Below are 17,258 nucleotides of genomic sequence, written 5' to 3'. Positions count from 1 at the left end.
AATTCTTACAGTTTGTATGGTTGTGTTTAACCGAGTCTGCCTTCCAAGCTTTTGGACTTGACAGTCACGTGTATTTTGAATTAATGAAGTTTAACAAAAGTGCATTTCTCCTCAAGGAAACTCTGGAGTTGTTTTTATTAGTGCGTTTGCTATTTTTATTTGTTTGCTTTTGTATTTTTGTCGCTTTTGTTCTGGATCAGCTGAGCGTCTCATTTACTGAGACCACTTTTTACGTACTAGTACCGTGACTATTCTACCTCCATGCTTCGAGATAACCAGCAGTACAACTTGGCATGACCCGATGGCCTACACGGACAGAGGGCGCCCTTTCAATAACGTAGAGCCGTCGAAGACTTGCAGCCAGTCTAGGATTTAAAAAGCACTCCCTGGCAACTCGTCAAAACAACCCACAACATGATTGAATGTTGGGCAACCAACCACGCGCGACCGGCCGTAGAACATTATAAACGACAGCCGCAGGTGACCCGATCGTTTATGTCATTCCTAGAGCCTTAACAACAAGGAAGAGGATTTCAGTCAGATTTTGTTGGTGAGTATTTAAAAATAAAAAGTCATTGTGAGCATTATTTACCAGTGAACTCAGCCAGTGGATTTGCATTTGCGGATTTCTGAAAAAACAACAAAATCCCCTTAAAATAACGTGTGTAAATTTAACATTACATTTCCCTACTTTGTGTCACGCACAGAGTCATCTCTGAGAAAAACTACCGCTGACAACAGCCTACCAATATGGCAAGTCCTGTCGACTCAATGAAACCCAAATCAGTCCGTCGACCCAAACATTGGTCTGAGGAGGTTGAAGAGGCCTACAGACTTCAACTGGCGGGCTACCGAGATGCTGTGGAATACAACGCAGTTAAGGGAGAGGTAGGTCTAGGCCCTAAGCTGAAATAAAAAACCCTAAACACAAGTCAGCCTTGATAAGTCTCAGCATCTTGGATTCTGTGGACCCCTTTCTCTTTTGTCATTTGGGCACTGGGCCCCTGCCTTCTAACATTTGGACTGGGTCTAAATATTCTGGGTCTAAAAGTTCTGCCTCAAACATTAATTTGCTGTAGCCTACGGATTCATCCCTGGACTGGAGATTGAGTTGGTATTGCTAATTTTTGGTTCCAACAGGTGGCTTGTTGTGATGTCTCTTCAAGCAAACCCTGCATTAATTAACCTGGTTAATATCCAGAGTTTTTTCCTCTCTTTGTTCGACCAGATCGACAGATGGCCAAACTCGGGCTACATTAAGAAGCTTCAACGTAAGGATGGCAATTACTACTATTACAACAAGGGCAGGGAGTGCCCTGATAAAGATGTCAACAAGATTAAGCTGTACGGATATTAAAGTGTCAAAGCCATAACGGCAGGCCGTTGTGTGCGGACATGACCCAACTCTTGGACTCTATGTGCTACAAACCACAAGACATTTATGAATTTAACTGTTTGAATGCCAAAAGTGATTTCCATTTTCAAAGTGTTTTGCCGTGGGATTTCATCACACAGTTGGTGCTGTTTCCAGATTATAACACCACTCTTTCAGTAAATCTAATCACAGGTCTCTTTTGTCCCTAAAATATTGTTTTTTTAAGAAATTTGATATTTAAGTTTATATGTGTCTTTAGCATTTAGGTATAGATGTGACTTGTCGTACAGAGAATTTCAGGGTATTTTGTAGAGTAAATTACGCTGCCCAAATATAGTACGGAAAAAATACATTCAGTGGCCACAGAAATGTGTGTGAGTTAAGCCAAAACTGTCAATACATGTGGTAAATTTGTCCAGGTTGATTACAAGTTCACTTTCTAGAGATTTGTGCATGCTTAAACAATTATCTTGCACAGAATGCTGTGTGCTAGTGGTTTTCTGTAACAAGTAAATCTTGATCAACCGTGCTATGGCAAAAGCTGTCCTCATAATATTGTCCATTGTTTTACTAAAAGTAGCCCAACATATTTCCAATCAGATGTGAAGGAATGAAGAAATTACAACGCAGACTGGTGTCCCACCTTTAATTGTTAATGGATGTTTTTAATTAACTGAAATCTATTTCTGTTTGGTGTACATATTTTTATATGAACATTTTTTGCACTGTTCTAGCTAAAATAAAATGCAATCCTGCCTTAAAAAAACATCTTTGAAAGTTTTGTGCCATGCTCATTGTAATGTATTGTAATGCATGTACCACGATATAGTGATACAGTACGTTCATATGAATGTTTATAAAACACAGTTTGCATATCTTAGAACAGAAATGTCCTTGTCTTTGGAAAAAAATACACAAGTCTTTTGAGGTCCGTCTCCATAAAAACATTCTTTGAAGCACTGTTTCTCATACATGTAGTTTTACACAAAGTGCATTTGTTTTGAAAAGACCTCAAGTCGTGTGTGGATTAGGCCATGTCAGGTGAAGAAAAATGAAAATGCAGCCATGTGGAAAAGACCAAAGAATATGCATTGCATACAGAGTTTATGTATGAGCCTTTACTCAAGACGTGCATGGCTAACTGGTCACACGACACACATTGAGTAAAAGCTGTTATTGTAGGTGCATGTTGTAGGGGTACCCGAGTGCATATGTAAGTTGCTACAGCATTTTTATTATTTTTTTTTGTTTTCATCTGTGCAAAATCTTTATAAACTGCTGCTTATTATTTGTAAATAAAATTTCTAGAAATGTTTTCAGCGATTCAATTTACTTGATGTTCTTTCAGTGTTTTGTTGCAATGTTTTAATATGTAGATCCTTGTTCTTGACGAGCAAAGAAAAAGCTGGTTTATCATATCCAAGGTTTTTTCTAATTGTAAGTTTGTGGCCTGAGCAAAGGTCATCAGATACACGGTGGCAAACTTATTTAAAACGTGAAAACCACAGGGAATACAAAATTAGAAATAAAAATTATAAGTATTGGATTTGTCAAAAGCGACAATCAGTTTTAATAATAGCCTGATTCTTAAGAATTTGGAACTGCAAAAGAATACATGTTCATACAGGTCACGTGCAATGCATTTATGACTCATAAATGAAGTGACAGTTGTGAATTTTTCTCTTTGGGAAAACTACACTAAGTTTGCTACCCTTTCCCCCTTGTCAACAAAGGTTGTTAGGGTCAGATTGATACCCTTTCTTTTTCACCTGTTGATTCTCTGTGCCTCTCTAGCAGACCCCATGCACTTAAGCCAATTTCACTTTGCTGTCTGCAAGCAACCCCAAAAGTTGACACTCAATCCAAATAAAACTGGGCCTACCCAAAGTATTACTCGTAAGAATTTGGTAGTCCCATTAAGTTTGTGCAAAAATGCACAGTTGAAACTAACGCCTCCAATCATTATAACCAGAAACGGAACATCTTGACCTTCAAAGATGTGAAAAATAGCAATAACCAGAGGACTAGAGTTTGCACGTTGTATTCAAAATGGACCACTGTTAACAAAGAATCTGACGTCAATTTCCCAGAAAATTCATGTCAAACTCTGATTTGTTAAAAGCCTTAATAATGAACTTCATTTTGTGATGGTTTTCCAACAGCCAATAATTTCTAAAAAATTCTGTCAATATCTGAGCAGTCTGGTTACTCACTTTAATGTTTACTGATTACAGTCTCTTTTCTGAGTTAGATGGTAACCCACAGACAATCTCAAACGGTTCACTTGCAAACTTACAGACAGAGGAAAGAAGTTTTATACAGCAATGAAATAAAACTACATCAGGGTTGATTTCTGTCATGGAGGATACCCCTTAGTCTTGGGCCAGTCATGTGTTTTTTTTAATAGTGTTAACAGTAAAAGTTCTCAAGAGTTCTAGATCTCAAGGAATTCTAGATGCCGGACATTGTAAAGACACTTTTAGGATAGTCTGTGATATGACATATTATCTTCAGGCAAACTTGAATTCTCAATTCTGATTGGTCGATCCGTGGCAACAAGCAGTATGATATGTAACCATACTGCACGGTTCATATCAAACCCCGCGTAATGTGCTGTTCTAACTCAACGCTTTACGCTAAAAGCAAAATGCACAACCGCAAAATTTCCTTGAAATTCAAAGGTGGCGAGTTTACGCGCATAACGCCCAGATAACACTTTTTACTATGCGTCAAGTTTGCTTGAAGATCAATTCGTTATCATGCTTGTGTTCTTAGAACACAGAATAATGTAGTGCATCTGTGTCCTGTATACGACACATGCACAAGACATTATTCCATGTTCCACTTGCACTTGTGTGATAACTAATATTACAATCGAGAAAAACTTGTACACGTTTACAAAAACCTTGTCTCACATTATCTACATTTCTGCTATAATTGCCTCAATTTCTTCCTTCGTGAACATCACAAAGTTCTTCTCTCGTGTTACTGTAGCCAACTGCAAGAAATGAAAAACAAAAACAAATCAAGAATATTTCCAAAAGAACTAATTTCCGTTGTCAGTTATTTTTGCTCGTCTTTTTGTATTGGTGTTTTGCACTGAAATACACGGAACTGCAATAAACTACATGAAGTGTGAAATTTAGTCATTTTAAACAATGCATAAACAACGTGAACATGTCCTTGCTAAGAACCACCAGTCATGGGGGTGTCGGAGTTAATAAGATAAAGGGCAACAGATATGAGCCAATCTTACCTCTACATTGGTTGAGCTAAGTTTCTCTTCCATGACCTGTTTGAGTATGACAAGGGCCTCTTTACATGCCTCCTTTAGAGTCATAGACTAAAAGAGAAAAAACATGTATCAACACAAATGTTTCACACATTCAGAATCAAAGAAGTTTGACAAATTCAACTTGCCTCAACAGTTTAATTTAATTAAGATGTTGAGGCCAGTTGAATTTGTCACTTCCTGCGGGCCTCAACTCAGGGCACTGAGTTCATAGAACTTGAGTTCATAGAACTTGAGCCCAAAGCAGACGTACCTGAGACTTGGAAAATCCCCTATGCCAAGTACCAGCGTTGGCCATCTGTCGACCATTGGCCAATTTTCCCTGGTAACCTGCCCACACAGTATATTCTGGGTACCTGGTAAAATCGACCAATGGTAGAAAAATGTTTGTTGCTCAAACTTGCCCCTAGTTGTTGCAAAGAACAGCGCCCTCGCTAGTGAATGCAGAGACCCAACTGATGGCGTGTGCTGGTTTTCACCTTGTGGTATGTTTCCTGCAGCTGTGACTGTGCCCCTTCTGAGCCGGAGCCTATAGCCTTGGCTTCATACTGGATGTACGTGCCAGACGGATCCATGTGGAATCTGGAGAAAACGAGGATTTTGCAAGTAAAAATGAAATGAGAAAGCAAATTAAACCATCTATTCAACCAACTAATTGGAAGTTTATGCACATTTCTTCAAAAGCACCTACATCAATAAAAATGATGTAAAATTTTCTAATGTTTGGCTCTCAAAGCATTATGGTAAACAGTTCCAGAACCCTATAAATAGCATGTCAAAAGCACATGCTGTGAAGAAAACCTATCAGCATTACCTTTATAACCCCATCCAACCTAAATATAGGGTTAATTCCCATCTGTAGTTCTCCTACCTGCTGAAAATTAAAATTCCGAGAGAAAAAACTAATTTGCTGAGTGTTCCACTACAAGAAAGTCAGCCTCCACTCCCTTCGTCTTCTAGCAACCTTTTGGCAAAGATCGATGATCCTACCCCAACCCCTAGCTCAGTGAATGGGGGAGTTCCCTACTTACAATCTTGGTCCCTCCTCGTCCATGCCTGCAAACAGCAGGGCAACACCAAATGGCCGGCTCTGCAGTGATTTAAAGAGACACATATGGAGGACTAACTGAGTTCTGTGCATATATATTTGAAGGTGCTTCGTCGCATATCACAAATTATTCAATTGAACGTGTACAAAAGCATTACAGCGTGTAACTTTCCACCCCAGAGACGGCACTCAATTACCCATCCATGTAATTAGTTACACATTTTCTTGCCAGAGAGGCTACATTTTGCAGAATTGCTCGTACATACACTCTGAACCACATGCATGAACAGAGGAATATATATCAACTGTCTTGTACCAAAAGAGATTCTTTCTGAGCCAATAAATAGCGATAGTTAGCAAATTATTGTCACAAACAGTCCTCCTAAGACACAAATTAAATCTATTTAACTAACCACATTACACATCTAAAGCCACAGTCTTAGGGATTGCCAATGGAACTGTGGGTTTAAGGCATGCATTGGCCAGTTAGTGTGTCAATTTCTCTGTTTGCGTGGAGATTGCATGACTAACCATCGCACCGCTGTCTGCGTCATCATCACCGAACTGCATAGCCAGGTTGCACACAGCTTGCGTCACAGCCTCAATGGACATCTTCTCATTATAGGTAAACCAGTGACTCTGTAGACCAATTCATATCAAGGCTCATTTAGTTTCAAATAAGCAAATACACTGTGTATCAAGAGCTCCACAAAGCTCAACTGTTGGTGTTCAGGAAACCACTCTAAATGGCTAAATCATCTCTCTCTCTCAACCCAGGAAATGCCCTCACCTGTGCTTCAACCCGAGCCCTATCGATCATGGTCCTCGAGTCAGCGATCAGTCCGCTCATGGCACATCCGATGTGGCTGTCAATCTCCACAATCTTCTCAATGCTGGTGCTCTCCATCAACGGGGAAGTCACACGCTTCTCTACAGCCAAGACGCAGCCCTCGGAGGTCTGTATGCCCAGGGCTGTTGAGCCCAGCTTCAGGGCCACAAAAGAAATTCAAATTTTAAATAAACAAGGGCACACCTAAAGATTTGTCCACATATACTAGATGCAGTTCTCGCTGATACATATACATATACTAGATTCAACCTAGCCACCTGCCTCCAGTATTAAGCTCAGAGGTGGAGTGTAAGAAAGATGTCTACATTAACATGCAGGTCATAGCGACTCCATTGGTTCAAGTCTGACCATTTCCCCCCACAAGCTCTCTACAAATATTGAGTATAAAGTGCACAATAGTAAATATCATGCAGGGGAACTAAATATTGGAAATGGAATCAGGGAAGGCTCTCTAATAGGAATCACACCACACAAGGTTGAAGTCAGCAATTTTTACTTTCAAAATTCTGTATGACTGACAAGTTTCAGTATTATTTTAATCTTGTCATAGCTAAAGTGTAATTTTGTGTTGAAAAATATACGGCAGTTTAGACAATCTAGTTAGAGGGATATACATTGCTTGTAATCATTTCAGCAGTAATGCTATTACATGACTCTTTTGGTGACTTCAGCTTCCTCTTGGAAAGGTAGTGTTCCTTTGGAATGTTCCATCACCAGCGGGAATGGTTTCTTTGTGCATAGTCCGTGCTGTGGCAGAGTTCCAGAGGGAACACTTTGTTCCCAGTGGAATGGCCATCATTTCAGAAATGAGAACATGGAACGTTCAAACCACCCTCCCGCCCGCCCAATGAGACACTCCCTAAAATCCCTGTCCAATTTTTTTAATGTATCCATTTTCAACATATTACCTTACCTTGATAGCTTCAATAGCATATTCAACTTGGAAGAGCCTGCCCTCTGGTGAAAATGTGTTCACCCCCCTGAAATGGAGAAAATAAACCAGAAACAAGTTTGAAATCCATCCGGTACATTTTCTGCACAAAACTGTAAGTAACCATATAACTCACATGTAATATTTTATTTAGTGCATGTTACACTGACTTATGCTGTGTAATAACTGGTTGTCCGTGTAAATTTAGCTCTTCACAGATTGGAAACTGCCTAATTTAACTTGCCCTGGGCTACATTACATTCCAAAACATTTCTAGATGTATTTAAAAGAGGTGAATGAAGTAAATAAGACTTGAAGGGTTTCATGGTGACAGAAACTAGAAGAGTAAAATGACTGCCGTTGCACCATGTATCAATCTCTTTCTTCAGTATGTGTGGTTCTTCTACTCGAGAAAGAGATTGATACACGGTGAAACCGCAATCAGTTTACTCTTCTAATGAAGTAAATGTTGAGAAAGCAGGTAGACAAAACTGTACTGGCAACTGATAGTGATATGGTCTGTTTGCGCTTTTGGGGGTAATATACTTATCTCACCTGTCATACTCTGATCTTGTCTGAAACATGGTGATCTAATTACAAAAAGGAAATATCCACAAATGTCAAATTATGAACGGAATGGAGAACAGTACTTAAATTCTGGTTGAAATATAAAAACAGAGTTTGGCTATTTCAATGAACTGGGTTGATTACATTAAAGTCAAGTTTGGAATTGTTTTTCTTGAATGTTGAATTCAAGACCACAACAGTGCTTAATGCTCTTCTAGTTTTGGCAGTGATTCTACCTCCATGGTTTTGGTGATAATTATTCATGACAACAAACACTACCAAATGCAAATATAATAATATTTATAAACACTGACAAATCAATCAGTCAAGAAAGAGAAATATGGAGATCGCAGACTTTGCCCTTAAACCCCTTCCTAGCTATTTTACGTTTTAAACCATAATGACCATGGACATGATGATGGAGGTTCAAACAACGTGTGAAATGCACGCAATGCTTTAAAACCTACTGTCCGGAAACTGGGCACAGCCATGCACATGACATGCACGAGGCTAATGAGAATGGCCTCCGTTCACTATTTTAGGCCATTGCTCTTGAAACAACAACTAAAAGTGAGCAAAAACCTTCAATTAAAAATCAAAACAGAAACAAGATCTAAAAATACCTTTGCTTTTAAAGTTAATTCCGGACAAACACCATGGACACCCCTATGAACAGCAGCGAAAAAATCTGCAAACGACGCACACAACACTTCAAATTTTGCGAACACACGCCGGAAGTTCAATATAACCTCTGACACACTGACAAACGATACCACTAGCAGTAGGGCTGGGGAGCTCTGAGCGTGATTTCATTTTTCAAGTTTACAAAAAACTGTCATTCTAATTAAGTTGTCCCTTAATTTATATTGAACTCGGACAGAATGGCCTAAATAGTAACATTTTCAGTAACTTTGGCATGGCCAGTTATTTTCAAAGAACAATTTGGGACAGCTAAAGTTAATACTTCCGATCTCCTTCAATAGCATGTGTTTTGAGCAGTACAACGTGATGGTACCCGGCGATTGGGACATATACATCGATTATCTTGAAACCAGGGAAATATTGCCCTTGCAAATGCCACGGTGACATCATCGTCATCAGGGAGAGTCGTGGCCGCCTGTTCGTGGAGTTTGGGTGCGAACAATTTCTCCGATTCATCAAAAAATGCGAGACTGAATGGAGTATCTGCCTTCGTATTTAAGTAGAATACAATTATGTCTTATCCATACCATATGGAGTCTGATGACTCCTTCGATTATCTTTTCAAGATCGTTTTAATTGGCGATGCCGGCGTTGGTAAAACTTGTGTTGTTCAGCGTTTCAAATCGGGAACTTTCCTCGAGAAACAACACAGCACCATAGGTGTGGATTTCACAATGAAATCACTCACGGTGGATGGTAAAAAAGTCAAGGTAACCATCTATCTGTTTGTAGTTAATTTATAGATGCCTGCCGAATTGCTAAGATGATTGATAATTTAAATTTATTTCAAGATAACAAAGTGTGGGTGGGGCCTTGCATTTTTTGGAGGGGGGGTTGAGGTACACATTCAAGCGATCACAAAGTTTTTTACAAGTTATAACAAGTTTTTTGAAAGAGTTCCATATGCATACAACACTAATTTTCCCTTAAAATGTTATTACAGCCGTTGGAAAATGATAACTAGTCCCAAAAAGTGAAATTTAGGTGAGAAAATTCCGAAGCGTGGGTCTACTTATTAAATTTTTGTAAGATTTCTGACACTTTTCATTTGAATCTGCTTGAAACAAGCCTCCATAGTGCAATTTTCTCATTTAAAACAAAAGAAAGTTGTCCCTTCCTTTTCATGAATTTTTTCATTTGAATATTCAAATTCGACAAATAATATTCAAATATTCAACAATCAATCAAATATTTAGTTATTCGGATATTCGGCACAGCCATAATTTCTTTCTTCCTCTTGGACAGGCTCGAGTAAACCTTTTGTGCATTCATTGCCATTAAGTCTAAATAACAAAACGTCCTCTGTGAGGGCGCTCCACGAAGGCCCTCTATTCTGTACTCTTTGCTTAAATCTACTTTTTACTGATTTGAAAATGAGGAAACTGAAAAGCATAATTTATGTTTGGGGGGAGTCTTGTGTAAATGATGATGCAAAAAAAGTGTTTGGTACTCCACTTGAACTTTGTAAAAGTAAGCTTTGTCATTATTTTAAAAGAATTTGTTCTTGCTTTTTATTTTTACATCTTCAACAAACCAGTTGCAAGTGTGGGACACAGCAGGGCAAGAACGATTCCGGACTATCACCCAAAGCTACTATCGCAGTGCCAATGGTGTTATCATTGCCTATGACATCTCCAAGAAGGAAACTTTTTACAATGTACCACGTTGGATTGAAGACGTACAAAAGTATGCGGGGAACTCAGTTGCTCAAGTGTTGATAGGTAATTGATTTCCAGAATGAAGAATTGTTAATTCAGAACCCCGAGAGGTGGAAAAATCTAACCAGAATTGGGCCAATTTAATTTATTCTTCAACCAGTAGAGTTCCTCAATGAGATTTATAAATATACAATGGTCAAAAATTCAAGTAATTCACCACTCAAATTTGAGGTCTTCGAATTCTGAATAGATTTTTCTCCAACTTCATGAAACAGAGCTTGAAACTGGGGCTGATTTAGGTCGAACTAGTCTGGTACTTTTGCCCATTGTGTAAAAAGCTAGAGAATTATGTGGTCAGCACTCACAGTATTCACTCTTGACTAGAAGCTTCCCCTCACTGATCAAGAAAAGACTGGCTGGTGAGAAAATTGTCAAAGTGAACTCGCGGAGACTAAACGTTGACCTACAGAATTTTGTAGCATGAGTTCAATGTGTGACTAGCACCACATACATGCACTCCTTAATCTGTGCATACAGGGAACATTTTCCTATCAAAGGGATGTTGCTCTGAATTCAAAGTAGTCTTTATTCCAGACATCTATCGGTCCACTGTAACTATTGTATTTTATGGCTTCAGAGAATAATAATGTCATGTCCTCTTACAAGCGACAGGGCTGAGTACTACATTTTACTACTAAGTAGTACTTTGTAGCATTCGGGACTGTTAGGGTTAATATCAGCAGAGCCTAAATCAATTGTGTCTGCCACTTAAACAAGAAAATTTCATCCAATCTTGAATTTTTCTCATTCAGGCAATAAGAAAGACTTGGAGGATTTGCGGCAGGTAGACTTTGCCGATGCCCAGGCCATAGCACAACACCACGGGATGTTGCAGTGCCTGGAGACCTCAGCCAAAGACTCCACCAATGTGGAACAAACGTTTACCCTCCTGGCACAAGAACTGAAGCGAAAGCACGCGGGCGGGGCTACCCTGGATGGGGGCGACAGCTTGAAATTGAACTACAATGCCAAGAGGGTGGATGGATGGAACTGTTGCGGGTGATGCTGGGCTGCATCGTGACCTTTGTAAAGTATGACCTTTGACACCTCACTGTTGACGTCTGACACATCAGTGATGACTCCTTGTTTATCATTGATAGCCATTAACATCAGTGATGAAGTCTTGCTCATCAATGATGATGTAAAACATCAGTGATCGCCTTCAACACACCAGTGATGACTCTTGACCTTGTGAAGCCTTCTCACCTGACCTTGTGGGGGCACAGACATTCCATCATGTTGATGGTGACCATTGTCATATTTTGTCAACTTCAAGGTGACGATGCTGACTAACTGCATGCACTTGAATGGAAATGAAAAACTTTTTGTTTTATGATGTAAACGACATGCTGCTACTTTCACAAGATTGGTTGGAAATCAGGCTGTTACTTTCAATCCCTGGGCTTTCTTCTAGAACACTGCTTTGTTGTGTGTTGTTCTTCCACAAAGATGCTATCAACCAGCTTTCAGAGGTCAGGATGGAATAAGAAATTTCCAGGAGACCGGTATTCAGCTATCGATGTAACGAACTGCAGCAATGTAGCAATGCAGATGCAGTTGAAATGCTAATTCCTTGATGTCATCAGCCATTTTTTTGCCTTGAAGCCACAATCATGGGTGTGTCGTACAAAAAGACACTACTAGGGCACCAGACTTGTCCTTTGTTAATTTGGTATTTTACCGTTGAATTCTTTGTCAGTGAACTGATTTTGTTTCGGGAGGGTATTGGTTATTGATGCAATACGTCTATGAATACAAAGTTTGCACACATGTACATGTATGTACATGTACTTGGCTCTTGGATCATGTCAGAAAATAAAAATAAATATCAGTCCTCATCATGCAAAGTAGTTTGCCAGATCTCAAGGACTGTGATCCCGAAAGAAGGGAAACGTCCAAAAATGTGGACAACCTACCTTGTCTGTTGAGTGATTTTTATCATTTATTAGGAGTTACATGTACACATATACGTACATTGTATATTGTGAAACTGTGATATGGACACCCCCTACCAAAAAAGGAAAAAAAAAATCAATTTTAGTTCTTGTTTGGTGCGTTTTTGAGCACAGCAGAATCACATTTGAATTGTTCTATTGATCCGATGGTGTAGTCATGTACATGTACATGTTATCAGACAAAAAAATGTGGAAAGTGTTTAGGTGCCAATTTTAGTGATTTGTCTCTGTACATTTGGCAAAGTCCCTCATCATTAACATGCAGCAAAAGTATCCTGGGCACTATACTTCAAATGCGTCTTGCAAATAGCGATTTAAGAGCTGCTGAATTATGACCAATATCCATTCAAAGGCTGTCCTTTGTAAAATTGTGGTAGATTGTGACTTCCGTACATGTACACCATTGCCCAAATAAATGAATCATCTAGTGTGAAGACTGAAATGTTGGCTTGTTTCCTGCCATTCCAAAAATTGCTGAAAGTAATTGGTATCTTTTGGTCTGGGTACCATACTAATGGTTACTGTGCAGTTCACACGTGCACATGCAAGTGTAAGTCTTCACATGAAAATTCTGTCGGGGACGTTTATGATGAAAGCGTGGAGATGTCATCTAGTTTTGACAAACGGGTTTCCATGATGACTTAATCACCCATTCTGAACTAAGCATTCATGTAATTCCAAACACAACTACTAGAAGTGTGTGACTGTAATTTTAGATACTTCTGTCTGGGAAAAGTGTGATAAAAACAGTGTTGTGAAAAAGTTTGCTGTGGCAGGATGAATTGATATAAATACATGTAGTCACTGAAAACACCCAACCTGGGCTAGGCTTTAGGGTACAGGTTCATGTCTTTCAGAATACCTTGGTTGTGCCAAACTGTAGCATTGAATTGTACACCTTTATTGTCACTGGCAATGTACAGTGACACCACAACGTAACAGTGTACATGTACATGTAATCCTTTGCAAGTCCTCACAAGTCAGACGGAAGTCAGCCAGTCTCAAGCCAAGTCACGAGCTAATGAACTGGGACAAAAGGTATTCCTGTCCTTTGTTGAGACCAGACTTTTCATTCAACTCACTCTTGGCTTTTGATTTGACTACTGATGAACTTCACTACAATGGCTAGGTTCAGTCAGCAACAGTAGTCAACAACTGGTTGATTATGCCCGGTACCCAGAATACATTTTGTTAACATGTTACCAGGGAGAATCAATCAGTGGGTGACTTACTGTTGCTAACTGAACCTTGGACAAGTTTGAGTGATGACTATAATCAACTTTAGTTTGAAAGCATCGCCTGAATGATGGATGGCCTGGACTATGTAGTCAAGTACTTGTATTTGAGACCAGGCCCCAGGGCATGGTTGCTCCACTGGTTTTCGGTAACCGATTTCATTTATCATTACAGAGGGGACCATTCACATGAAACTAACTGTAGGAGATTTCGGTAGCCATGTATGTTGTGAGAATGGCAGCCAACAGTGAAATTTGAGCAACGATGAGATTTTAGAAACGAGGCCAACTAGAGTCATTCGAGTGTAACTGAACTGCGAATGTGAAGTGTTAAAAAGCAGTTGACTACTAGTCGAACTGAAGTCCGTGCTTGAACTTGCCCATAGCTGATTTGTCCTGGTACCCATGATGCATTTTGTAAACAGGTTGCCAGGGAGAATCAAACAGATATTATTCGCAGCAATAAGTCAACCAGTGGTTGATTGTCCCCAGTGACCTGTTCACAAAATGTATCCTGGGTACCAGGAATAATCAACCAGTGGTTGACTTTTTGTTGCTGATCGAACTTGGCCTACACTGCAGTAACAGTGTACCAGCCTACATGTACATGTACATCTACCATCATTCTCATAGACTACGATTTACCACTTGATTTTTCTTAAAGTGTGATGCCTTGTCATACTCGTTGGCATTGTGTGTGAGTTTAATACCAAAATAGTGTGATATGCAATATCCAAAAGGTGAGATTTAATGCATGCCCTTAGGAAAGATGACATCATTGGGCTATTCTTGATCTTACATCAAGGTCTTTACTGAAAATAAGTTAGGTGTATTTTAATACAGTTATATGCATGTTGGTCATGCATGCCTCCACTGTTGCAGGTATGTGTACATGGGAAGGCGTTGCATAAATACATGTACAACTGAACACACCCAGGTGATTCTTCAAAACTGTTGTGCATATTTTTAGGAATGTGCGTTACAAATTGGCTCATTTCATAGAGTTCCCGAACAATGGCTATTTGTAGAAGACAAAAAAAAGTTGCAAGACAAAGTTAGATTTGCAACCAAACGTCAGACAAGGTGTATGTTCTATCTCGCAAGCGACTCACTGTGGTACTTGCTGTGGAAGGAAGTGACTTTAATTAGGTGGGAAAAATAAACCCTTCTTGTGAATTTCACAGTCAATGGAATAAGTTAGAAATAAGTTCGGTATTAATTTTGCTTTCATTCTTTATTTAGTTTGTATGCCTTGGTTTTGTTTTAAATTCCATCTTTTATGTAAGCCTTGATTGAAACATTGTATTCCTGAGAGTTATTGTTTCATATTGAGAAGTTTTTTTTTCTGATGCTGAATTTAATTTATTTTTGAATAGAGTTGCAGTTTATATGTTCCGTTCTCATCCAAACCTTGAAAAACGTTTACGCTTAATAGCAATGTGGCACTTTTGATTAAACTCATAAACTTGGGAGCATTTTTAAGAGGAATCTCATTAAACTCAAAACAAAGAACAAACTGCCGCAAACAAAGCTTACTAGCAAAATGTTGTAGAGGAGACGAGAACAAACACGCACAAATGCATTTGTTAAAGAGTACTATAAATCGTAAATGCTTCAGACCATGTGCGTGTTTAGGTAAACAAATCTAAAAGTGCAGAAAAATTGCGTAAAATGAAAGTTATTTTTCTGCTTAACAATAACAACCGACACAACAGAAGAAACTGAGATGCACTGAACAGTTTCGTGATGTAAACAAATCATGAGTGTCAGTATGCTTTGTACTTCGGTTAATGTTGATAGTTGTATGGTGACTAGTGTTACAATGTAAATACCTTACCAGGTAATTATTGAATGTTGTATAATATCCAGAAACCACATTTAACCCACCAAATCCGCTAACAAATCATCTATGCTAATGAAACAAAATATCTTGGTACATACACATTTGCAGTTACTGTGTTACTGTGATATTGATTTGAGAGAGACCATTGGAGCATAATGTGGAGAGAATGAAAAGGGGTCAGTTGGCACGTCGACAAAATGTTCACACCATCAGTGTTTGGTTCTTGTGCATGGTTAAAGTTTATTATTAAAATGGTATGGAAGCTTGATGCGGGACATTATTTTGACTGGTAGTTTCCAACTATCGAAACTACTGGCAATCGAGGCAACCCTGTTTTGCTCTTTATGAAATTCCCTTTTTTTATTGGGATATCACTTCAAAACAGAAACTTATATCACCAGCTGAGCCAGCAGGAAACGTGACGGATTTTGTTTGAAATTAAAAAATTATCACATATCTTTGCATATTGCATTTTATTCTGTTGGTTGCACCCAGGTATGCACAGTTTACAAGATAAGTTGATTTGTGGTGCAACCATGAATTTATAATCTCATTTGAGGCTGTTGCAAGCAGCCCTGATGAGATTACAGAAACTCAAATAGCACCTTCAGCAGTAGCACTTTATGAAAACACATTAATATTACTTTTCAAGTTTTGCATGAAAACTTACACAACTTCTACTTACATTCTGAGGTTGTTAGATTGCATGTCTAATCTCGGAGGGATGTACATGTTAATTTTGAGCTTTTCCTTAACACACTTGTTGCCTCCCTGGGAAATTTGCTATGGGCATATCCGGCCCTTGGTTTTCTTGAAAACGTGGAGGTGAAAGGTTGTTCAGCAAGCTGGAATGTGATAAAATTATTTGACGAGGGGTGCCAAAAGTAGAGTGTAGCATCAGATTTGTTGGAAGCTGTGCAAGTGTGTATTACATGGTCACACCTTTTTTTTTACATTCTTGCCACGGGTGTTGGACTTTACTTTTTCTTGTGTACTGGTGGAAGGGAACTACATGTACCATAATCAATATGATATCTGTAAATCCCGACTGAACTAGAAATATTGCTATGTGGCTTGGAACCAAAAAAAGACTGCTTTTATAAGCTTTATTTTCCTTACAAAATGTATTTTTAATGCTCAAAAAGGTCATTTTGTGGCAAGGTTTTGGCAGTGCTTTCGTAAGTGGGAAAATTATTTTTATCCTGTGAAATAATAAAACCATGATGCATACATGTACTTTGAAAGTGTTTTGAATGGCACTTGCCTTCCCGTTTTAAGTTTGGAGCCGTAAATTGATATCTGCAACTTTTAAGAAAGTGCCGTAGGTTCTGTTGGCTTTGATAGGTAACTGTGTCATATTGGGTATTGACCTAATAGCAGCCAAACGGGATACATGAAAAGTGTCCTCTTTAATACTCGGTGATCACCTTAAAGTTTCCACAAGATATCAATCAACCACATCTCCAGTTAAGCAGCATCCTTGCTTCATGTAGTAAAACATAGCTAGTGCTTCCGCAAGACTTCATTTCCAAATTGGGAAGCCCCTCCCATGCCTGCCTGTAATTGCTAAAAACTAGACCTGAAATGTGGTCAAGCCTTGTTGACATCTATCTTTCCTATGGGGGCTTGATGGATCGTGTTCTCACCGTCATAGGAAAGTGCATGTGTAAACAAAGCATGACATCATTATGATACAGATCTACTGTTCAACTGCATTTCAAGAACAGAGCAACACAAAAGAA

At 38.9% G+C, this 17,258-nt stretch overlaps 3 protein-coding genes across 3 annotated transcripts; 2 read left to right on the top strand and 1 right to left on the bottom strand.

Moving 5' to 3' along the window:
• Positions 1 to 390: 390 nt before the first annotated feature.
• On the top strand, positions 391 to 2,703 carry LOC110982066 (meiosis expressed gene 1 protein homolog). The gene is made up of 3 exons (XM_022240214.2): positions 391 to 550; positions 708 to 888; positions 1,229 to 2,703. Exons 2-3 carry the CDS (start codon positions 751 to 753, stop codon positions 1,355 to 1,357), a joined length of 267 nt encoding a protein of 88 aa, XP_022095906.1. The 5' UTR covers positions 391 to 550; positions 708 to 750; the 3' UTR covers positions 1,358 to 2,703.
• A 211-nt stretch (positions 2,704 to 2,914) lies between these two features.
• On the bottom strand, positions 2,915 to 8,833 carry LOC110982065 (proteasome subunit alpha type-5-like). Its single transcript, XM_022240212.2, has 9 exons — positions 8,687 to 8,833; positions 8,052 to 8,086; positions 7,479 to 7,545; positions 6,506 to 6,700; positions 6,247 to 6,354; positions 5,699 to 5,757; positions 5,147 to 5,249; positions 4,632 to 4,718; positions 2,915 to 4,373 (listed from the first exon to the last, which is right to left on the bottom strand). Exons 2-9 carry the CDS (start codon positions 8,078 to 8,080, stop codon positions 4,296 to 4,298), a joined length of 726 nt encoding a protein of 241 aa, XP_022095904.1. The 5' UTR covers positions 8,081 to 8,086; positions 8,687 to 8,833; the 3' UTR covers positions 2,915 to 4,295.
• A 302-nt stretch (positions 8,834 to 9,135) lies between these two features.
• rab43 (RAB43, member RAS oncogene family) lies at positions 9,136 to 16,760 on the top strand. The gene is made up of 3 exons (XM_022240211.2): positions 9,136 to 9,475; positions 10,303 to 10,486; positions 11,236 to 16,760. The coding sequence occupies exons 1-3, from the start codon at positions 9,278 to 9,280 to the stop codon at positions 11,484 to 11,486; spliced, it is 633 nt and encodes a 210-aa protein (XP_022095903.1). The 5' UTR covers positions 9,136 to 9,277; the 3' UTR covers positions 11,487 to 16,760.
• Positions 16,761 to 17,258: the final 498 nt, after the last annotated feature.

This window comes from Acanthaster planci, linkage group LG04 (assembly GCF_054643075.1).
Source record: "Acanthaster planci isolate LZ-2023a linkage group LG04, COTS_SCS, whole genome shotgun sequence".
In the NCBI taxonomy this organism is placed as follows: Eukaryota; Metazoa; Echinodermata; class Asteroidea; order Valvatida; family Acanthasteridae; genus Acanthaster; species Acanthaster planci.
Note: the sequence above shows the minus strand (reverse complement) of the source record. Positions and strands in the feature narration are given on the sequence as shown.

Coding starts and splice junctions, on each gene's coding strand:
- LOC110982065 (XM_022240212.2), bottom strand. CDS start 8,080: ATGTTTCAGACAAGATCAGAGTATGACAG. Junction 7,546..8,051: donor ACAAGATCAGAGTATGACAG/GTGAGATAAGTA, acceptor TCTCCATTTCAG/GGGGGTGAACACATTTTCAC. Junction 4,374..4,631: donor TTAGCTCAACCAATGTAGAG/GTAAGATTGGCT, acceptor CATTTCTTGCAG/TTGGCTACAGTAACACGAGA.
- rab43 (XM_022240211.2), top strand. CDS start 9,278: ATGTCTTATCCATACCATATGGAGTCTGATGACTCCTTCGATTATCTT. Junction 9,476..10,302: donor TGGATGGTAAAAAAGTCAAG/GTAACCATCTAT, acceptor TCAACAAACCAG/TTGCAAGTGTGGGACACAGC. Junction 10,487..11,235: donor AGTTGCTCAAGTGTTGATAG/GTAATTGATTTC, acceptor TTTCTCATTCAG/GCAATAAGAAAGACTTGGAG.
- LOC110982066 (XM_022240214.2), top strand. CDS start 751: ATGGCAAGTCCTGTCGACTCAATGAAACCCAAATCAGTCCGTCGACCC. Junction 889..1,228: donor ACAACGCAGTTAAGGGAGAG/GTAGGTCTAGGC, acceptor TTGTTCGACCAG/ATCGACAGATGGCCAAACTC.